This window comes from Nycticebus coucang, chromosome 11, assembly GCF_027406575.1.
Source record: "Nycticebus coucang isolate mNycCou1 chromosome 11, mNycCou1.pri, whole genome shotgun sequence".
NCBI classification, from domain to species: domain Eukaryota; kingdom Metazoa; phylum Chordata; class Mammalia; order Primates; family Lorisidae; genus Nycticebus; species Nycticebus coucang.
Genome location: NC_069790.1, coordinates 67545277 through 67568406, shown reverse-complemented (window position 1 = coordinate 67568406; position 23130 = coordinate 67545277). Strand labels below are relative to the sequence as shown.

Here is a 23130-nt window from a genome sequence, read left to right as displayed (position 1 = left end):
CTCATTACCGTGCGAGGACTACCTCAGGCACTCTCAGAAAAAACAGCATGACATTTTTGTTTTAATCTTTTTTTTTATAAACCATAACTTTGTGGCAAGCATAAATAAATAACTCCCAAAGTCACAGAAGTACTACACGTGGGATACGAACTGAAAAAATGTAATTCCAAGGCTTACAAGGAGATTCATTAAAGAGTATCTTATTTCATACACAGAGTATGAGGCAGGATGTCAGGCCTTGAGGTAACTACAAGCACACATCTATGGGCTCTCTGGGTTCAAAGGTGGAAGCATTTAAAATCCTCTGGGAGACTGGTAAGGTTAAATTGAAAAGATAGCAAATTTGAGGACCACCAGTTCTATTTGATTTGAGTACGGTAAAGTTCAATACCAGAGAGGTCAAGTAGGATTAGATGATAAAGAACTTGACAGGCAGTGAAATCTGGATTCAATTCACTTGTAAATTGAGAAACATAAATGATTTTTGAATGGGAAAGTTTGTGATAGCAATCAGTGCATCTACCAGTTGTATCTAAACAGTATATGTGACTTGAAGTGTTAGGCAATCTTATAAAATGAAGCATTAAGCAATGACAGTTTTTATTCAAACAAATTTTAATAATCAAAATCAGCATCCAGAATTCTTTGTCCTAAGCCTGCAGACACCGTTTCCAGGAAAAATGATCTGATGTGATGTTTATAAAAATAAATAGAATACTACATGCATCTTTTCATGAATCGTCATTTCTTTTTGACTCAGTATTAATTCCATAAGGCAGTTTTACATTTCAAAAATGTAAAATTATACTTCACATAATAGTGGACTAAACATATGAACAAATATTTTATCATCATGGAAAGACGAGTTACTTAATAAATTTTTAAAATTTAGATATATTACCTTTTGAGAAATTGTGATTAATATCTTCTACTCTGGAAGTATTTTTATCAAACCTACATTGAAAATTTAATAATATTGCAATTGTATTCTTTCTACTCAGAGTGTTCAGAACATAACAAGTGGCTTTTTTTTTTGGTCAAAACTATCTATGTCATTAAAATTCAATGGCCCTGTTCCCGTCATTCAGCTTTATCTGGCTAACATCCTTTAATTCCCCATCTCCTGCTGTGGGGGAGCTCCAGGCTCATCGCACTTAACCTTTACCTAGGCTTCTCAGAATAGAATTTGTTTCACCCCATTCAGAGCTTCAATAGCTGAGCAAGCCACACGCAAGTGCACACTGGTCTTTTACCCTGAGCACACTAATCTGATTGTTTTTCCACTCTACAAACTCTGGGTCAACAATCAAGCTGCCGCCAGAAACTAATTAATTTGCAAACAGGCTTCTGTTTTCACAGAGGGAAAGCTTTTGAGAGCCATGTCAGGGAGGCCGGTCACACCATGGTTACACACACTGTCACGGCATCCACTTCTCGGGGTAAATCTCTTGCTTGATGTCACTGCACACAGGAACCCAGATTACCCAGTCAGCAGTAAATCCCTATTGAGGCCCACCGAGCTCTGAATGTAGTGACTCCAGAAGAGGAAATTGGTATAGACAGGCTCTGTATTCATTAAACATGGTGAGACGAGAGAAAAATGTAAAAGAAGAGGAAAAAGGAAGCTGCTTTTGATCTACCAAGCTGTCCAAGATTCTATTTCCTTTTACACATTTTGATCAACTTTCACTCAAAAAAGTGCAGTTGTCTGAAGAAAACGTAATAATGCTCTTAAATGTTATTTTTCTACTCTTATCATTCAACTGGCAATTCTGAAATAAGTAATTCAAAATTTGTTACTCATATGCCACATATTAGAATTATACTTTCTAGCTTTACCGTTAAAAAATATTAAAATAGCACATTCTAACACTTTTACTCAGGTACATTTTCCTAGACATCTGAAAAAAATGAGATCAATTTCTAAGCATATTGTCCATAATGAATTAATTTTTATTCTAGAGCTTTATTCATTTTTTCCTCATTAATTTCAAATAAACAAAAAGTGACTGGTTAAAAGTAGTAATGTTCCTTAGACCAAAAAAACAAAAAATGATATAGAAATTAGGTCCTCAGAAAATGAGATCAAATATGGCTATACTTTGGTAACTTTTAGCTCTTTAGGAAAATGTATGTAGAGATTTTTAAATTTATCATCACTTAGAAAGTAAAACGGTTTCGTGATGTATATTTACTTTTTGGAAAGCTTACACTCCTAATGGGTGTACATACTTTGTTAGGGTAAAAAAATCTAGGTGATAAATGAAAGGGAAAGTAAAACATTACTAAATTATATTTAGGTTCAGATATGAATAAATATTTTAAGTTACTGTACATTCAAGTTTCAACATAATTGCAGAAAAAATAACCATAAATACTGGCATTTGTTTTTCCTTTGACTGAATGCATTGCTATCAAAGGATTGCTAACTAACAGACACAGTGGTACTTCACAGAAGATAGCATTCAAAGTTAAAAAATATGATAACTTTGTTCCTTCTTTCTTAGCCTCCAAAAATTAAGAGGACCTTTGTTATTGCTGCTATAGTTTTAACAGAATCATCACTCAGCTTCTATAATATTCATCTGCTCAAATGACCATCAAGTTAACCTTACCGAGGGCAAAATATTACATTTAAGCCAAATAAATACTGTAAAAACTAGATAAAACTAGATAATTCATTTCAAAACTAAATATTTCATTTAAAACTAGATAATTTTCCTTATTAAAGAAAAACACAATTAGATATTCTTATTTTTTTATGCCTCCAAAGATAGCATTTACTGAAATAGTATAATAACAAAGTTGTAAAAGTTGGATAAGTAATTTGAGATTGGGTATCTGGTACCATATACTGTTACTTTGTGCCCTCAGTTTATTTGCAGTCATATGTCTTGGTTCTATTTTTTTCTAAAAATGCATCTTGTGGAGAAATTTGAATCTTAGAGAACATGAAACATCCTAGTACGTGACCACAGAGGAAGCAACGCTGATTCCAAAAAGGGCAGGCCCTCGTGGTATGAGTGTTACAGGGAGAGGAAGTGGGATGATGACTTGCATACCATTTCAATTACAGAAAAAGGCAAGTGGGTTCGTCTATCTTCAGGCACGATCCATTTAGGAAATTCCACTAAAAGAAAACAGGTCTTCCTGAAGTGAGTGGGAAGGCCTCACACTCTGGGCATTGCAATTATGTGTTTGTGTTCACCGGGTCTTGGCTCTCAAGGATCCATGTGGTTTCATATATTAAACCCGACTCTGGCTGCCCTTTCAACCTGACTCAAATATAATCACTCACAGAGTGAGTCTGACCAAGTTTCCTACGCCTGCTCCAACCAATGGAAGTGGGAAAAGGGTTACAGGGACAATTAACATTTATTAGGAACTTACTACATGCCAAACACTCACTCAGTGCTTTTTGTGGATTATCATGTGGTCATTCTTTTCACAACTACATATAGGTGAGTAGGTAGTATAATCCATTAAATATATATACATCCAAATCCAAAGGAAACTTTTTCTCATTCTAAGGACTATAGCCTATCCTCCAAATCAAATACCATCCTGATAATAGTCCAAGACACAGACAGTTTTGAAAAACTATCTCCAAAGAGAAAACTAATCTGTGCGCTCTAACGAATGGCTAATACATACAATAATTGGATAGTAGTATTTTTAAACTAATTATTAAGGAATCATTACTATGACAACAGTGTAAACTTGTTTTTTTACTATGAATATACAACAGAACAATTTTACTTTATTTCCACATTTTTTGTAAGCTCAGAATGGAATTGAATTTTAAAGCCATATAATATTAAGGGAAGTTATGTAGAGTAAGGAAAAAACAGTGACTGTTACCATAACATGTCCATCCATACCAGTTCATTTCCTGAAATCCAAGGTTGCCCTAACCTTTACTTAGAAACCTTAAATTAGAGTTTAGTACCAATGAGGAGGATATTTTAGGAAGCTGTCAGATATTAATATGCAAAAAAAATCAATAGATTTCATTTCTCTGAAGTTTCTTCATCTAAAAGTGTTATTCATTCCCAATATCTCCTCTTAAACTGAATTTAAACCTTTACCGGCACTATTATATAACTATAAATTTAGTAATCATGAAAGTAGTGAAACTCTATTTTTTAAAAAAACTATAGATATTTCAAGATCCACTTTTAGACAATTTCTTATAGTAGAAATAAAAACTGAAGGGCATCTAAAATATGCAAACTGATTCTTCTAAAAGAATTGAATTGTTTTGAGAAAAATAAACTAATTCCTACACCAAAGTTAATTTGAATAGCCTGAAGACTCCTGAAAAAAATACCTTGCAAGACTATGTTTTATTTGTGGAACACATATGATTGTACAGTCTCTGCTGATGCCTCCAAACTCATTTACTTCATGCGTGTGTGTGTGTGTGTGTGTGTGTGTGTGTGTAAACGTTGTTTCCAATTTTATTCAGTAATGGTATTTAATTTCATGAGCTCTGTGAGTCACAGGCCCTTGGTCCTGTCTCAGACTTGTCTGCATCCTCCATCTTGCAACAGCTCTGGTTTCTGCACCCTGTCAGATGTAACCTTTGTGTTAATTTGGAAAAATCAGTTCTCACGTTTAGTGCTGAGAGCCTGATAACTGAATTCTCAAGTGAACTACACATTTTCAGAGATGAAGTACAGAGCTGTGGACAGTGACTGTGTTTTCCCACAGTGTAAATTCTTCAGCCTCAGCTGTCAACATGCGGGTGTGCAGCATAAAAGCAGCTTTAACTGGATGACTTTTTTTTTTTTCCTCTAAGGCCATAAAATTGAAATGGATACTATACTCTCCTTTATGTTATTTTATCTTCTAATGTGATTTTTGTTGCTCATGGACAGTAAAAGCCTGTATGCCCTTTAGGGATCCTGGTAGATCAAAGTCTCCTTCTTGCTGAATTAAAAACAAACAAACAAATCTTTCACACTAACGTTTCATCTAAGAATAGGACAGACAGCAATGTTAAAAGAGGGTTTCCTCTACTAATTTTGCCTCCGTGCACATTCTACATTTAATCCTTTACAGCGGAGATTCCAAAATTGTGCTCTGGGCTTTTGGAATTTTACATACATTGTTGTTTTCATCTCAACATCTTTTCTTTTCCTTCATGAGAATCCTACTTTCTCAGATGTTCAGGCAGGTCCTAAGAGACCACCTCTATCCCCAGTGGCAGGAAGACATTGGGATATAATTCAAAATTATGAACTATAATTTGATAATTATAATTCCTTTTGACTACCACAGGGTTCATAATCAATCGTCAATGATCACAGGCATTATCTTCATTGAAAACAACAATGGAGAAATTATGACACATTTAAAGAAAACTCAGTAGAGCAAGAACTGAGGGAAGATAAGAGAAGTGACTAATTTAAAGGGAGCTAAGGCAGTTAGTGACAAATACTGCAGAAGAGCTTGTCTTAGGGGAGAAGGTTAAAAAGCTATCAGAGGTCATCAATGATGCATGGAGGAAAAGTTTCATGGAAATAGATGATTGGATTAAAGTCAAGTGCAAAGTAGCTAATGGTAGTGAGCCATGGTGAAGAAACAAAGCTAGCCGGGTTATGAGCTAGATGTATAGCTAGAGACTTGGTGGTACACCATGATGAAGAGAAGAGTTCTGCACGAGCAAGATTTCAGGTCAGGGAAAGAAATCAGTGCTGAAAAGTAAAGGCAGCAGACTCTAGACTGGATACATTTAAGAAAGAACATCAGCGTAGTTAAGAAGAGGCGTCCAAGGAGGAAGTAGGAGGCAAGCTTTTGTCACTACTTCATGAAAAATAATAGGACCATCAGAAATCTTGTCACACAAGGGAAGAGATGCCGACTGAGGGAATTTGAGGTACTGTTTGTTTTGGATGTACTTTGAAGTAGAGGATCGAGCTGAAGAAACATTATAACACAGCTCAGGTTCTCTTAAAACTTCAGTCCAGAGACAGACTTATGATTTTTCTCCAACAAACAAATGAAGTACAGAAATAGTGGAAGAATTTGGGCTTCTCAGAAGTAAGGCAGGAAAAACAAGTGTGGCAGAAGTTCAAAGAGGGAGATGATCAATCATCTGACTGAGAACATAGGTGAACTGTAAACCATAAGCTTCATTCTTATTCATGAGTCATACGAAACCAGAAAAAAGTTCATGGAGAGGAGATTAGGAATTGGGTAACTTTGTTGTATAAGATGAAAGGCAGATATAAATGTAGATAATTAAGTTGTAATAAAAAAATTATAATATACAATCAGTAGGGACCATTATAAAAATCCTTGGTACATGCATAAATAACCAAAGGAAAAAATATTAAATTCTTGTTACAAAGATTTATAAAGATTATTTACTTAGAATATTAAGATATAACATTTACTTTAAGCATATAATTTTTATACATTTCATACCATGCTAAAATTTCTTATATCCTATAAATAAAATAGAGTAATAATAATAATAAAAAGTGTCTACTTGATCAATTATTCAAGCCAGTGATAGAAGTCGAAAAAACTGGATTATTGTTCTAAATGTTCTACTATTGGATTAGATAAGATAATGGCCTTAATTTCCTCACTTATTAAAAGGAAAAAGTATTTTTAGGAATATTAAAGCTTACTCAGTTCAAATGATATAAAATATCCCTTTGAAAATTTTGGAAATACTACTAACATCACATTATTAACACTGCATTTTTCCTGATATTCAGTAGTTTATATGATGAGGATCTCAAGGCCATCCATATCTCAAGAGAAGGATGGAGAAAGTACCACACTGTGGGATTTAGTGTGGTTCCCTTGTACAGTGTTGGCAAGTCATCTTATCTTTTTCCATTGCTTCCCTTCCGTAACTCCTACCCAGATCTCCTTCTTTCCATAGCTTACTACTGAGAAACTTCAGGTTTGGCACAAAATACATGTTTTCCTGAATTTTTAATCTCTCTCTTCTCTTTTTGCCCAACTTTCTCACGCCCACAGTCATGAAGTCACCATTATTAGCTTAACAGCACACTAAACTTCAAGTGATCCTGCACATACTACAGAAGCTCCCCAGAGACTGAACACAGTTCCACTGGCCACAAGCCTGCTTTCTGGCACACGTCACCTACCATTGAGCCACCTGGAGTCGTGCTGCTCTGTCCTGATTGGGTGGTGGTGCCCAAGAGTTCGAAAGATGGCAAAGTCTCGCCCCATAAAATCAGCTGCAGTTCCAGAGTATAATTCTCCATCTGCATTGTGATAAAATGAACCACAGATACATGCTTTAATTCAATGAAGGCAAGAAAAATGATACAAAAACCCTCACAAGTTTGAAATTATGACCATGCTAAAAGGAAACAGAATTTCTCTCGGCAGCATTATGCAAAACTACTTGTATTTCATCCAGTGTTTTTATTGAGTATTTTATAATCATTCACTGTTTAACTATCTGATTACTCAAGGAGCACCAACTTAGAAAATTCAAGTGAATCTTGATTTAATGAATTCTGCTAAAACATGAAATTTATTCTTTTCCACTATGACCAATGACAAAATTACAAAATGCAAACTACATTTGTTATACACTTGCTTTTATAGGTGTAAAGCTACTATGTTTCTAATATTTTTATTTGCCAGGGTAAAGTATCACTGTAAAATTTTGCTTATAGCTTTTATTTTAGTAGCAATTAAATCTTTCATACATGTCTTTTGTAGTGGTATCTGACTTAATGAGATTTTGCTAGAATTTAGAAAAGACTGATATTTTCGCTGCCACTTTTATGGCTTTATACTTTTTAAAATGTCTATTGGGAGAAATGTTATTATTTGGGATAAGCTATTACGTAGTCCCAAAAATAAATCCACCACATGGCCTCAGCTATGACAGAAATGTGTTTGAAGAGAAAGACATTTTGATCAACCCAGGCCCCAATGAGTGCAATTCAAGACTGCTTTGCTTTTTGACTCATTACTATTAGAATAGAATTATCTCTAGGTCAGAGTTTAATAATGGAGGAATCATAACCAGATGGTAGAGAATAGAAGGAAAAAGACAAAAGGGAGAAAAAAAAGAAGTTAATATTTACGGAATTCCACTCTGTGCCTGCCAGGCGTCCAGCAGTAGCTTGACACTCTCAAATTATCTCATTTACTTCTGTCAACAACCTCATGACGTAAATAATGATATTCCTGTTTTACAGTTCAAGAAATGCAAGGTTGGCATGTCAAGGTGAAAGTCCAAACCCAGGCCTGTTTAATCCCAAGCCTTTTACACTAAGCCATGATGCCCTTCAAGAAACCGAAAATCTGCTTTTTTAAAAAAGAAAGGGGCTCATATCATTTCTTCCAGAAAATATGTCATTTGCCTGCCTGCTTAAAGTGAATTATTTAAAAACAGAGGAACGAAAGTGATAATAATTTTCTTCAAATAAACCATGATACAGTAAATACTAATATTCTCTCATTGATTATTTGGATATTTTAATGTTTTTTTATGCACTGATTTGAAAAATATTCAGAAAATAAAGACAGGATAAATTAGGACTTAAATATTTGTATAGAACTATCATTTCTTCATATTCTCAATTTCCCCTTGCAAATAAGGGGAAATTTTGCACTATAAAACAAGGGGAAATTTTGCACTATAAAACAAGGGGAAATTTTGCACTATAAAACAAAGTAGTCCAACTCAAAGCAATTTCTTTGGTTGAACCTGTGTCTCACTAACATGTCCGAAAACTGGACTGTGCATACCCTCCAGTGTAGTGAAGAATAATTACACGGAGAAAAATCATTGAGTAACAGATTATTACTGTATACATAGATAGATATCTCGGACATTGAATTTAAAAACCGATCATTTATTTTGAATTATTGTAACTCAAGATAAATAAAAAGATGGTTTGAAAATTACTAGAACAAATTACTAGCTAAATGCATCGTTCTCCTTGTTATCCTAAACTGTCACAGTACAATATATGGGGATTCCAAAGCAGCTTGTATTCTTTTCACTTAGTTAAATATCAAATGCAAATCCGACTTGCTCTTACTAAAACATGATGGAATAATATTTTACCTAACCACAAAGAAAGGAAACAACCCTTCTCTGAAAATGCAAAACTGCTATGAATAAGCTGTCTGTATATTTCAAAGACACTCTGAAATATTTAAATGCCTATTGTTTCATTAATATTAGCCCATATCCAAGCCCTGTAACTTTTTTAAGGTTAATAGTTTATCTTTTACAAATGATTAATAAATAATTGGGATGTATTTTTAAATGTCAGGTAGATAATTGTTTTTTCTTGTTCTGTGTGAATAAGAGGATGTTACTCAAAAACATGTTGTGAAAGCAACCTAAAGTGGTCATGCCAAGTTCAAACATTTTCATGTTGGAGCACCTGTGAGAGGATCCCTTATGTCCCTATGATCTGACAAAATCAATAGCATTAAACCAGTGGTTCTCAACCTTCCTAATGCCTCCTAATGCCGTGATCCTTTAATACAGTTCCTCATGTTGTGGTGACCCCCAACCATAAAATTATTTTTGTTGCTACTTCATAACTGTAATTTTGCTACTGTTATCAATCATAATGTAAATATCTTATATGCAGGATATATTTTCATCATTACAAAGGGGTCGTGACCCACAGGTTGAGAACTGCTGCATTAAACTATTAGCTGAACTTCACTGCCTCTAATTCATATATGAGGGGAAGAAAATCAAGAAAAATAAAAATAGAAAAGATGTGAAAATTGGACAATTTAGTGTCAGAGCTATAGTCAGACCATGCCAACAAAAAGTTTAATCAGATATGTTAGTAAAGAATGTCATTAATTTATCATCCTTTTTGTTGTTGAGCTTGCTCTAGGTAAGGAAAATTCATATTTATGTTGTTATATATATAAAATGCATTTAAGAGAGAGTATAAATAACAAAACCAACAATAAATAAAAACTTTCCCTTGGATATAAAAGATGTTTGTTTCTCTTGTTCATTTGTTTGGTTGTTTTATTACTTTCTTAAACTCATTCTCATACTAGAATGATAAAAATCAATGCAAATAAAAATAAGGTGGAGGAATGATTTTCTTTCTCATTTCACAGTAGATTGGAAGGTCATTCAGAGAAAGTAGAAGAACTATTCAGGAGAAGAGCTAGTGACTCAATTTATTACTAAAAGAATTAAATTGAATAATTGACTTATAAACAAAAAAGTATATAAGCACAGTTGTTTTCAGCTAGAGGAAATGACCTCGCACCTGAATATTATTTTTGGCAAGAGTCAGAATGATTTCCTTGAGCTGGACAGTACCAGGTGCCATGAAGGGCACATTCTCGTATCATCCACGTTCAATGTCAGTAAGTAGATAAGGTATGACATCTTTGTTGTTTTCCCCAAAAAATATAGGTAGTGGAATGTGAAATAAGCCTATTTTGGCTTATTTTTCATTAAGCAGACATATCATCTGAAGCCAAAGTATATGTTATTTAATATACTCAAACATTTTTATCATATTAAAGAATTGCTATATTCTTTGACTATCTGAAATGATCTAATGATATATGACCATTAATTATTTTTTATACCTCAGTTGGCTTATTTTTGGAGAACAGATCTATTTAATAAAAAAGCTTACTTGTGAAACTTCTTTTGTAGTTTCTAGATAATTTCTAAAGTAACCAAATTCTAGGCTGATTCCTGAGCATAGTGCTAATTTTATAATTTTCTGATCCTCAATATGGGTCTTCTTGAAAATCTGACGTAGTGTATTAGGTACATCTTATCCTGCAGTGATCCAAATGGCATTGAGACACATACTTTTGGGCTTTCCATATATGCTAAGTGACTAATGAAAGAAAATGTGACATTTGTCCAATTTTATTAAGGTGGTGGTAAGATAATATACTCAAGGAATTGATATACCTATGAAACAAGTGACTATGGGTATTCTTTCCAACAAATCCTTAAGTCTCTCTACAAAAAAAAAAAAAAACACAAGGGCAGTTTGATGTCTCAAAAATAATATACTGGACTAAGATAAATTAGTGCTGACAGATGTAACTAACCATCTAGAAACTGTCAAGCACAAAGGCTGCTGTTTGATTATACTACCATTCTGTCTTCACTGTCTCAAAGGAAAGCATTCTTTACTGAGATGAACAAAAACAGTTTGTGAATTGTGTTTCTACCATGGCTGAGTTACCTGAGAAGCACATATTAAAAACAAAAGTTCATAAGTACTTTAGACTTTCTGTTCAGAGCTCAAAATGAAGTAAAAATATGGCTTAGATCAGTCCATGTACTGGATTACAATTCCTGAGAAGGGTGTGAGGAGGAGGAACAGAAGGCGAAAAAAAATTTCCTGATAAAATTGCAGTGTTACTAGCACAGGTGAAAAGTGTGACATGGATGTGAGCAAAAAATCAAACAACCTAAAGACCAAGCCATTATGTTGTTAACACCTTGAGTAAATTCCACCCATAGAATGGAAGCAGAGAAATTAGAAACAGAAGGGGAAAAAAAGAAATTTATGTCTTTCTGTCTCTCTCTCACACACACACACACACACACACTCGGCGTGGATGAAATCCATTCCTGGTGAGTCGAATGATGTGAAAATAATTTTACATTATTATACTAATTGATTACTTTGTCTGTAGCAGTGAATATAATAAATTGACATTGTTATTTTTGTCTCATTTAAAATTAATATTTTAACAGTTAATATGTATACATGGTATAAAATAAAAATTTAAAATTTACTAGCTTTAAAGCTTCCTCCCAGCCTCCCTGAAGGCAACCACACATGAGTTTTTGTTTGTTTCTTTTCCACATATATTCCAGAAATATGCACGTACTCAAAATAGTAGATTATTATGTTGCTTTATTTAATTCTCCCAACAAACTAGTATAACTAGCTTGGCCATACCATTTCATATTCAAGGACATTGAGGCTCAAAGAACTTCAAATACTTTTCTCAATTATATGTAATTAATTCATTTTATAATTCTTATAAAATAAGAACATTTTCTAATATCAAATTATGTTCTTCCCTGAAGCAAGGCAGAATAGCTTGAAGATATAAGCCTTACCAAAAATTGCAGACCTTTCAAATTGAATTCGGTAATACCTCTTTGTGTTGAAATATTTTTAAATTATTAGTGCTACATTGCCTGGAAAACATTACACTGAGAAAATAAAATGGACTTTTCCTTTCATGTCATGAAAACGTGAAATGGTACTTAATCAGTGCAGAAAATACTGGGTTTTATTCTCGTGCTGTGATCATACTTCTCATTTATTTTGATTAGGGGAGAAACTGTTATCTTTAATAAAGAAATTTGAAACAAAATAATCAGAATATTTGCAGGTAGATAAAATAAGAAATATTTTAAAAATAAATTTTGGCGCAATTTTATATTGACACAATGATAACGTAACTATTGTGATTTGAAAACCATAAGAAGTTAAAGGATGTAGCTTTGTATTGCTCAGGAGAGAAATCATATTTTCTATGGTCATCAACTTAAAAAATAGTGGCATTTTAGAAAAAGGTCACACAAAACCTTGACACTTTTTGTGAACCAATTTTTTTTTAAGTGTCATCTGGCTTTAAAATTTAATAGGTTGAAATCATTTCATATTGGTATTGGTGGTATAAAAAATATTTGCTGGCATGGTGAACCTAGCCGGTTTACCAAAGTTTTAGCCAAAGTTGAAATTTTGTTTCCCAGTGTTGAGGAAGAGAGCGGCCTGCAACCAGCTTTAAATTTCTACCTAGGTACTAAAATTAGAAGAATACATACAAAATCTTTGGAGGAAAATAGGATTTCCCGTTGGCCATTAGTTGATATACAAAGAAAAACCTGTGTATTTCAGAGACAGCTGTTATCCTTGTTGGTAGAAGAGTCTGGGAAGTGCTGTAGAAAATATTTATGTTAGAAGGCTCCACGAAACTAGGGAGCATTCTTTTTATGGCGGTGTACGAGAAAATGCCAAGAAAACTGAACGAGGGGAATTCAGTGCGCTCTGAGAGGAAGAATTTACAGAATAGTTACAAAGGAAACTGCCCACTACAGGGAGTTGAATTGTAATAGTGTTGAGGGCATTTTGAGGAATTTTGCCAGGTCCAATATGTTCTGTTCCTTTTTCTGTACCTTGCTATTTAACTTATTCAGAAATTAGCTTATTATTCGGACTTGTCAATAAACCCTCTATACTTCTGAAAGTTACAATTATTTAGCCATATTGGACAGGTTAAGGTCTGGCTTTCCACTTGACGTTTGTTTTCTGAAATGCCTATTATTCTTCCACAGTTATACATCCTCTCACTGACTCACAAAACATCCTTTATTATCTTTCCCTTTTCATAAACCTATCTAGCTTTTTCAAAGAAATTCTAATACAAAACCAAACCGTGGCGCTTCGTGTTCTTTGCGGACTTTGTGTGGTTGCATACCGTGTGCGCTACGTAATACTGACTTGTCATCATCCTTTCTCGGCAGAATATTAAAATAAATAATCAAGAAAATCCCTGCTGAGAAACATACCACAAATTAAAGCTGTGTTAGGCACACTTTTACATAGTGCTGTTTGAAGAATATCTATCCCCTTTTCAGCGTGCGATTTAAATCAGTACAGGCTACAAGTTCGAACAAGGGACAACTCCTCCCCTTTGTTTAAGACGACTTTCCAACTGCAGTGTGCACTCGTGAGAAAGTCACCCGCATGTGATCACTAGGCCATTAGAGGAATAGGAAAATTATAAGTGTACTAAATTTGCTGCATTCCTTCAAGTCTTAAACTTTTGTTAAAACGCTGCATAAATGGATCAAATGGACTAAAATTGTCTACAATTGAAAAGCAATTGAGGAGATAATGTATGGTACAATGGTTTTATTCTTAATAGAACATAGATCAGCGAAACACACTGATAAAGTCAACACAAGAGAATCCTGAGAAAAATGTGTCTTCATGGTTAATGCTCTACTTCATACAACTGTAGTTTATTTTTTTGAGTAGGAAAAATTATCCATAAAAAGAAAATTTTATAAACTTTTGTCAGATCAGCAAATAACCTAATTGTCATTTTTCTTTCTAATTTTACTTTTTAAAACTCTAGATGCAAAATTATGTTAGAAATTCTACATATAGAATTATATGAATTGCTTCCTTTGTGGAAAGAGAAACCAAAAGCACATCATTTTTATACAGTTTCGTAGAAAAATACATTCAGGAGGGGAATCTTGATTGTTTTGTGTATTTTAGATTACTGATATGCTCAAAAGTTAAAAAAAAAAACACAGAAAGGAAGAAAGAAAATGAAAGAGTAAAAGAAAAAGGAAGAAAAAATAGAAAAATTACTTCATGATTGATCACTGTATCTGTGTGTGTTTGTTTAACTGCTGTTCAGGGTGGTTAAAAGGATTTGGAAAAATTTTTCAATATTGAATAAACTTTTCTCCTACTTCCTATCTTCTATGTCAATCCTTTTGAACTATAGGTAAGCATTCGCTGCCCATCTGCAATGTTGAAAAGAAGAAAAAGCTAGAAAAGAATATGATTAGAAAAAAGGTTAGAAGAAGTCACATAAAATATTTTGTTGGATTGGGGGGAAAAAAATAAAAGAACCTAAAGTCGTAAAAGGTGGATACAGATTGTCTTCCTTCAGCCAGCATATCTAACAAGATAGCAGGATGAGTGACCAAAGGTAATGCAAAGGTGACACAAAGCCATCTCAGCCACTTGTACCGCCATTCACGTGGACTGTGCTCATGACATTGTCTAAATGTGGAGAGATTGACAAATCATTGACTGTAATTAACAGAATATACTGATTCTCATTCTTTCATTAAAACCTGTCAAAAGTTCAATTTCTAAATACCTTTTTCATAAAATGGAAATAAAAATATTTTCTTACAAAAGAAAAATTTAAGCTCAAGAGGGGATGGGTCATGCTTGAGCAGGACATTTTACGGTACTATGAAACCATTTTAATTAAAAAGAATCAGACTAGATAGGGCAATAACCAAAATGGCATTTACTGTTTCTTCTTCAATTTCAAAGTATTTGAATATATCAACTGATATACCTCTAAAATTGTTTGTGATTTATATGGAAAATCTTGGAAGATAAAAAAAACCAAAACATGCAACCTGTTATTATCTATAAAATTTCACTACTCAATTGATTGTTGACTACGCACCTATTAAAAGAGATGCTGTCAGCAGTTTAGGGTCATATGGACTCTTCCCACGGCCATTTTCAAAATGTGAGTCCTCCAGTTTAAATGTGTTATCCTGTAGATTGAAAAAAAGAAGAAGGGTTTTATTTATTTAATGTAAGAAGTATTTTCAATATGTTAAAGAGAGGTTGAGTACTCATGTCCAACAGCAAAGGTTGTTTTTATCCTGCAGATGGCAGGATAAATTATGTGGGTTGAAAATAGCTAAAAAATCTACTTAGTGAATTTTAGGAGCAGTTAGCATGTTGCAAGCAATAATGTGTAAATGAACTCTAAAGAGCAGAATATGTCATAAGGGGAGAGTTATCATTTTATTACACAGGTTTGCTAAGATCTATCCAAATGGCTGTTGAAGAAAAAAATTTAATTTAAATGATTCATTTCCATCCTTTGTAGACAAGAAAAAATAGCAGTTTACTACATTAGATGTCTAGAGTAAATAATACATTGCTTTTCTTTATGCAGTTTCCAAGAGGACTTTCTGAATAGCTATGGCAGTCACTTGCTCCACCCTGTCTCCTGTACAATGTAGGTGCACACATGCTTCTGTTTTGCGAAGCAATCTCACCCACCCCTGTATGACAGGGGGAGTGTGCCCGGAGGTGGCGTCCTTATAACAAGCACATCATTTTCACAGGAATGTGTGCTCTGTTGGGGCCTATGTATTCAGAAACAAGAATAAACTTTTGACTACATATAAAAACTATGCATGTCTCAAGGTTGAATGTGTACAGGAAAGCACAACAAAAAACTCTTGATGAGGAGGAAACTAAATCATGCCTGAGACCCTGTTGCCAGAATGTTTCTAGCTACTGCAACCTATATGTGATAGTGCAATAAGTTAGGGGACATTTCTGAGCACTCTTCAAATCCAGGTGTCCTGGGAAATAATTAGGTCTGAATATGTAAGCATTTTCCAGCAGCACATTAAGTTGTCCACAGATTGGCAATTTCTCTACTTATCATATAAAGGTATTTTTTATCATCTTGAGATAGTAAATGGTGTTCGTTTTACAGTCAGTCAGGATCATTTTATTTAACATTTAATATTTCTGATGGAGTTAATGGCACAGTTTCAAGTTATAACTCTTGAAACTCATTTGAATTAGAGAGGGAAGTAAAAAGAAAGCAAACCAAAAGTATTCTCTATATGTCTGTTAATGCAAGTGAAAATTACTGATTCCATTCTTTCCTTGCACTGATTAAATATTTGGTCAATAAGCTGTCCCCTGACCATGAGAGTGCTTCAGCTCGATTCTAAAATTTACTCTTTGCAATAACTTACGAGCTTCACAGAATTGTACTTGTTGCAGTGGGAAGGGCAGAGAGCCAGCTAACTAGCATTCAGGTGGGCAAATTTTTAGCCCTTTCTTTGGTCACCATTACATATCTCTGAGCCTCTGGTCCTAAAACACCAGTGCAGACAAGGATATTTAGCCCCACAGATTTATCCTGAGAATTAAAGAATTTATGTAAAGAATTTTTTTAAAAACAAAAGTAAAAAGCAAATGCAATTTATTTCATTCTATTAATAATGTTCATCACGCCATCTTAAGAAAATAAAGTGAAAATTTAACACAGGATGTTACCATTATTGTCAACCTTCCTAACATAATGTAAAAGACTTTTTGTCTATAGATAGCAATAGACACCACCAAATTTCAAACTTGTTCACAAATACAAACTTATTATAAGGTCTTGAACATTAAGATTATAATATGCAACTTACTGACATATCTAATAAAAGACACAGCACTGTTAAAGAACTATTTAGACGAGTTCTGACAATTTTGTTCATGAACTCATCCTAGAAAAAGTGCCACATACCTCATTGCTGAATATCACTATGGTTACCTTCAAAGTACTCCCCGTAGCTATGTGTGGATGCCAGCACCTAGTCCACCTCTCCAAGCAATTTTGATCTCTTTTTTTGGAGTGGCTAGCAGAGCTGTAATCTAATCTTATTACCCTTCATATCCTGAATGTCATCCTTTTAATATTTCCTTTATCTTTGGGTAAAGAAAAAAGTCACTGAGGGCTAGATCAGGTGAGTAGGGAGTGTATGCCAATACAGTTCTCTGTTTACTGGCTAACTCCCTCACAGATAGTGCCATGCGAGCTGGTGCATTATTGTGATGCAAGAGCCATGAGGTTTTGGCCAAGATTTTCAGTTAAGATTTTTGTAACTATTTCTCTATCAATGTTTACTTGGTCTGCTATGCTTCTCATAGTTAAGCGACAATTTGCATGTATAATTTGATGAACTTTTGCAACATTTTTGTCATTTCTGGTCATTACTGGCTGCCCTGACCTCTCTTCATCAGTGAAACTTTCTTTCCCCTCAGAAAAATGTTTAAGACATTTGTACGCTGCCATTTTCTTCATGAAATTATGCCCATAAACTTGAGGTAACATGTCCCTAATTTCATCTTCACTCTTACCAAGTTTAATAAGAAATTTAGAATGTTTGTTCCTTGCTCTAATTCATGCTCTGACATTCTCACCACGGCACATAAACCACATAACAACAATAATGAATGCCACTCATCAAGACACCTCTCATCATTGCCGCATGTGGACATGAACACAGCTGAGGGACACTGATATATCAAGGCCACGAAACCCTACCAAGGTGTTTGTACAGTGCTGGAAACACAAGCGTACGGTGGCAAGTTCGCAAGCTTAATTGTCAGACTTCATATATGCATTTGGATGAAAAATTAGGAAATGGTAAAAAAGAAACAGTAAAAGATGTAAACTCTAGTGACACAAATCATTGAAAATATTAAATTTTGTATATATGATTATTTGCTATAGTTAGAGGGAGGAAGAGGAAAAGTAGTGGGATAATAGAAAATATTTTTTATAAACATGATTATTATTTTTTGTATTTAAAAGATATTTTCCAATACTGAGAAAGACAGGGGAGCTATGCTCACAGAATGAGACACTTCACGCCTGGGATCATATGTCCAAGGTGATCAGACAAAGCCAAATAGCTGAGAAGTGCTTCCAGTTTCAAGCAGAATTTGATTTACAAGGTAAAGAATTAGGCTTCCTAGAAGAGAGGTTATACATGTCATTTATGGTTTAAGAGAAGACGGAAAACTATACTTTGTCAGGGTGTTGGGTAATGTCCTCAAAGCAGGCATCCGTTTTATTTTCTTCCTTTTTGTTCAACCTCATAAATGAATATGAAGTTAATCACCTCTTTACTGATATAAAATATCTTTGCATTAAGTCTAAATCTCATCCAAATTTCTGGAAATCTACCATATAAATCTTCTATATCCTTGTATTACGTTCAAAAGGTCAAAATAAATTGAATGTCCTTGGCAGTCTAGTGAGACGCTGGCCTGAAATACATGCAATTTGATTTCCAGATTGGGAAACAAAATGACATTTCTTACATACAAATGTATGTAGTATAAAATTCATACCATTACATGTAGTAATGGGGGCCCTGGATGTCGAAATCAGACAGAACCGGGGGTTATATCTGGATCTGCCTTTTACCATCTTGTGTCCCAGGCAAGTCCTTACACTCTTCTGATGGTCAGATTTCCTGTCTGTAGGAGGAGGATAAAAAATCTCAAGGGTGATGTGAAAACTTATAACAATGTATATAAAATCTATTCGCTATGCCTTTGCAAAACATTTATTCACTTTGTTTTTTTTTGTTTATAGTTGTTGAAATAAACTGATTCTGTCCTATGCTGATAAAACTGTATCATAACACAGTGGCCTGCCTATATTCAATCAGTGGAAATCAGGACACATGTAAAAAATACATATAAATGTTTTGATCTTTCACAAGGATCGAGAATTGTTCTCAAATGAACAATTAAAGGCTAGTTGAAGATCTTTTCTAAAAAAAATATAAATTAGAAAAAAGTACTGTTTTTTATATGGAATTTGTCTTTCAAAAAAAAAAAAAAAACACAATTGCCAATCCAATACAAAATAATTTTTGGAATCTCTTAAATTTATTTGTTAAATAAGATATCTAAAAAAATTGCCAATTAAACAAGGACCCCCTCTAATATGTCTGATAAATGTTATTTACATGAAAAGATACTAATATTGCTTTTTGTATTATCTAATTAAAAAGATCGTTTTAGATGTGTGGAGATATTGACCCATCATGAAAGAGTATGTGTTAAGATAACTGCACGCCAACATCCTATGTTACATTATGTAATATATCACACACCTCACTGGCTCTAATTGGAAGGACTTTTGAAATCTGATCATTACCCAGTGCTCTAAAGAGTTTACAAATACAAGTAATAAGATTGAAAATCTTAAGACCAATGTATACAATTTAACCGCATAATTTATAGGTGTTACTAAAGCTGAAACAGTTTTCATTTTTAGTAATGCATGAACAAAACTCTAGCTATATGGACTATAATTGCTTTAGCAGATACCATGAGCATATTATATAAGTAATTGTGGCATATTTTATTACATGATTGCATCAGTTTTCAACGACTGTTTTTAGCTTTCAAGACCACTCTTTCCCCTTTGTCTTTTGGATTTCCTGAATGTTATTAGACTGTGGTGAGGTAAGGTATTAGAGGAAATATTAACTGTGCTGATGTCTAATTCAAACACTTGTAAATTATAAACCGTTGGTGACATCATGCCAATAAATTTCCTAAATCTCAATCTTGTCCAAGTAATAAATTTAGGTAACAATATTACAATTTGATGATGAAAATATAAATAATGTTGTGAAAACGGGCGGGGGGGGAGGGGGAGGGAGGGGAGGACTAAAAGCTCTACATCCCTATATATTTGCAATGAACATCTTGGGTGAGAAGTTACACAAAATTATGTACAAAACCAAAACTTCAACAGTATTGAAATAAAGTCCATTATTATGTCTTTTCAAATTGGTCTTTATCTTCCCCTACTCCTCAAAAAAAGACACCTTGCATGCCAGTTACACTAAATTATCCAATCTTCTGGGTATAGCTGTGCTTGTCTCATTTTTTCCTGAAATGTTTTCCTCTTCTCCATACTTTTCTTCACCTCCCAACTCCAAGATGAACTTCTTTTCCTTTAAGACTAAATTTAAAAGTCACTTCCTAGGAGACGTCTACAGATATAATTTATTAGTTTTCCCTTATGAATATCCTAATTAATAATAACATAGTTATTATTAACTATGTTAATATTACATTACACCAGTGACTATACAGGGTAAAAATATGGGCTCAGCTAAGAAAGGATGCAATAATATCTCACAGGAAATACTGTGGCCTAATGTACTTTCACCCAATTCATCTGGAATTTACATTTCCTAAAAAAGTAACCCTAGATCTGTACTGTGCAATACTATAGTCACAAGTCACTTGTGGTTATTTAATTTACATTAATTAAAGAGGAAACTTTCCATTCTTCAGTTGCATCAGCCACATTTTAAGTCATCAGTGTGGCTGCATTAGTGGATGGAGGCAAATACAGAACATGCCCATCATCACAGAAGGTCTATCAGACAGCATGGATCTAAATCCTGATTCCTTAGTCCCTAACAGCACACAGCAGAGTCAGCAGCACTCCAGAGAGACAAATCCTGACATGTGTCCACATGATGAGATAGAAGATAAAGTCCATGAGATCTACAGGAGGGATCATGCTGAAAACATTAGTTTAGGTGTTCTTTAAGTCAGGAGTTATGCTAGTAATATTTATTATTATTATTATTTTTTTTTTTGTAGAGACAGAGTTTCACTCTATGGCCCTCGGGTAGAGTGCCGTGGCATCATACAGCTCACAGCAACCTCCAACTCCTGGGCTTAAGCGATTCTCCTGCCTCAGCCTCCCGAGTAGCTGGGACTACAGGCGCCCACCACAACACCCAGCTTTTTTTGTTGTTGTTGTTGCAGTTCGGCCGGGCCGGGTTTGAACCCACCACCCTCGGTATATGTGGCCGGCGCCTTACCGACTGAGCCACAGGTGCCGCCCTATGCGAGTAATATTTAATGGCAGTACAAATGGACAAAGGCACCCCCTAGGTTTTTTTGTATGTCATTCTTCTATTTAGTATCACTTTTCCCTGTCTGTGCAGGTACAACTTTTACTTATTATTTAAAGACCAAAGCATCATACAAAGTATATTAAAAGTTCATTGATTTTTTTTTCCCCAGCAGAGAAAAATAGTTTCTCTCAGGAATTTGCATAGCAATCAATTCATGCTTTTTCCTGTCATTTGTTTTTACCTCAATCTTGATATTTAATGATGCGTATATTCTTTTTCCTTATTAAAATTTTTAAAGGTGAGGAATAAATCTTACTATATTTCTTTCAAATACAAAGATCTTTGCACTGAGATAAAGTTCACTGGAGGAATGAATGAACGAGGGAATAAGTGAGTAACAGAGTGACTGGGAGAGACTGTGGAAAACCCATGTCCAGTGAACAGCAAGGACACACGTTGCTGGCCTCTAGGAGCAAATAATTTAAAATCTGACACAAACATGTACACAATTGCCTAGTGCATGCTAGCCTACAAAAGACAAATATTAAACCAAGTTTTAATGAGACTTTTGGGCAATATGACACTCTTTATTTAAAGTTTTGGTAGTATTATAAGTTATTGTTAATATGCTATTAATACTTACACACTTCAAGTATGAAAACACTCTTGCTATAAAAGATAAAAAGTAAAATCTAATAACAAATGGTTTAATGTTAGAATCCCTGTATCTTTATACTACACATTCTTGATCCTCTTTAATTTTGACGAGGCCTTGTAATTCTTCACTTGTTACTCAATTAAGCTTACCAATAAGTATTACACCCCACCCCCCAAGGATCTAACTTCACTAAAGGATAAAATCATATCCTCGCATCACAGAATTTACACTTCTTTCTCTCCTGGGCATCCTATCATTCCAGTAGGACTGTTTTTTGCCTGATAATTTTCACCCAATAGAAACGACTGGGACGTGAGCAAGTGGAAGAGCAAGTGGAGGAGCAGCTTTGGTTTAACAAATTTAATTTTCTCTTTATGTTTATATATAATTTATTACTGGTATTCTCATTGTTATATATTTTTAGAAATGTTACTAAATTTACATCATTTTTTTAAACACTGATATAAAGTGATACAGTAAATACACAATTAAGCTGTTACTATTCACTTAGGATTATATATACGTATTTGGAGCACGGAGGTACAAGGTCTAGTTGTTAATTCCCTGCAGTGTACCAGAAATTACAACAAAAACTATATGACAATAATACATTATATATACTATTACAAAATTGATAAAATATTCAATAGCTATTTTCATAGTGCTAAGGACATCCTGAGACTTTCTACATAGGAAGGTTTAGTCAATCTTTACAACAACCCTATTATTAAACTGAGGCATTTTACATATAATACTCAAATCACAAAGCTTATAATTGATGAAGTAAAAATCTGACAGCAGATCTGTTTCCAAACACGTATTTTCAACTACTATATTAAAAAGTGGGAATACCACAAATATTATGTGAAATGTACCCCAAAATATTATAGTAGAAACTAGAAACCACAGGAGTTCAAAATGGGAGAGGTAATTTTCTGCTCCAGTATATGAATAAAGGCTTTTTTATATTTAGTCCTTGAAAGATATATTTCCGTGGGAGAAGAACATGTGTGGGAGGGTAGGGAAGGAGGGGCAGTGGAGACCATAGAGAGAGGTTAGGGAAAGCAGGGAGGCAGATTATTCTATCTAGAGGAAACAGCACCAGCAAAATTTCCAAAGAAAATAGATATAATTCACACTTGAGGAATGGACACAAAGTTGAGTTTAGACAATGACGTATATATATGTATATATTAGAAGATAAAGCTGAAAAATAAATGTGGCAGCCAAACTTTGG

At 34.1% G+C, this 23130-nt stretch overlaps 1 protein-coding gene across 2 annotated transcripts in view; it reads right to left on the bottom strand.

The window, feature by feature from the left end:
* Window positions 1-23130, bottom strand: part of SEMA3A (semaphorin 3A) — a 514403-nt gene that overhangs the window by 70384 nt on the left and 420889 nt on the right. For both annotated transcript variants that reach the window (XM_053553821.1, XM_053553819.1), the window contains 2 exons: window positions 15211-15304; window positions 7131-7250 (listed from right to left, as the gene is read on the bottom strand). In XM_053553821.1, coding sequence (XP_053409796.1) covers window positions 7131-7250; window positions 15211-15304 — 214 coding nt within the window. The remainder of the gene's footprint in view (window positions 1-7130; window positions 7251-15210; window positions 15305-23130) is intronic.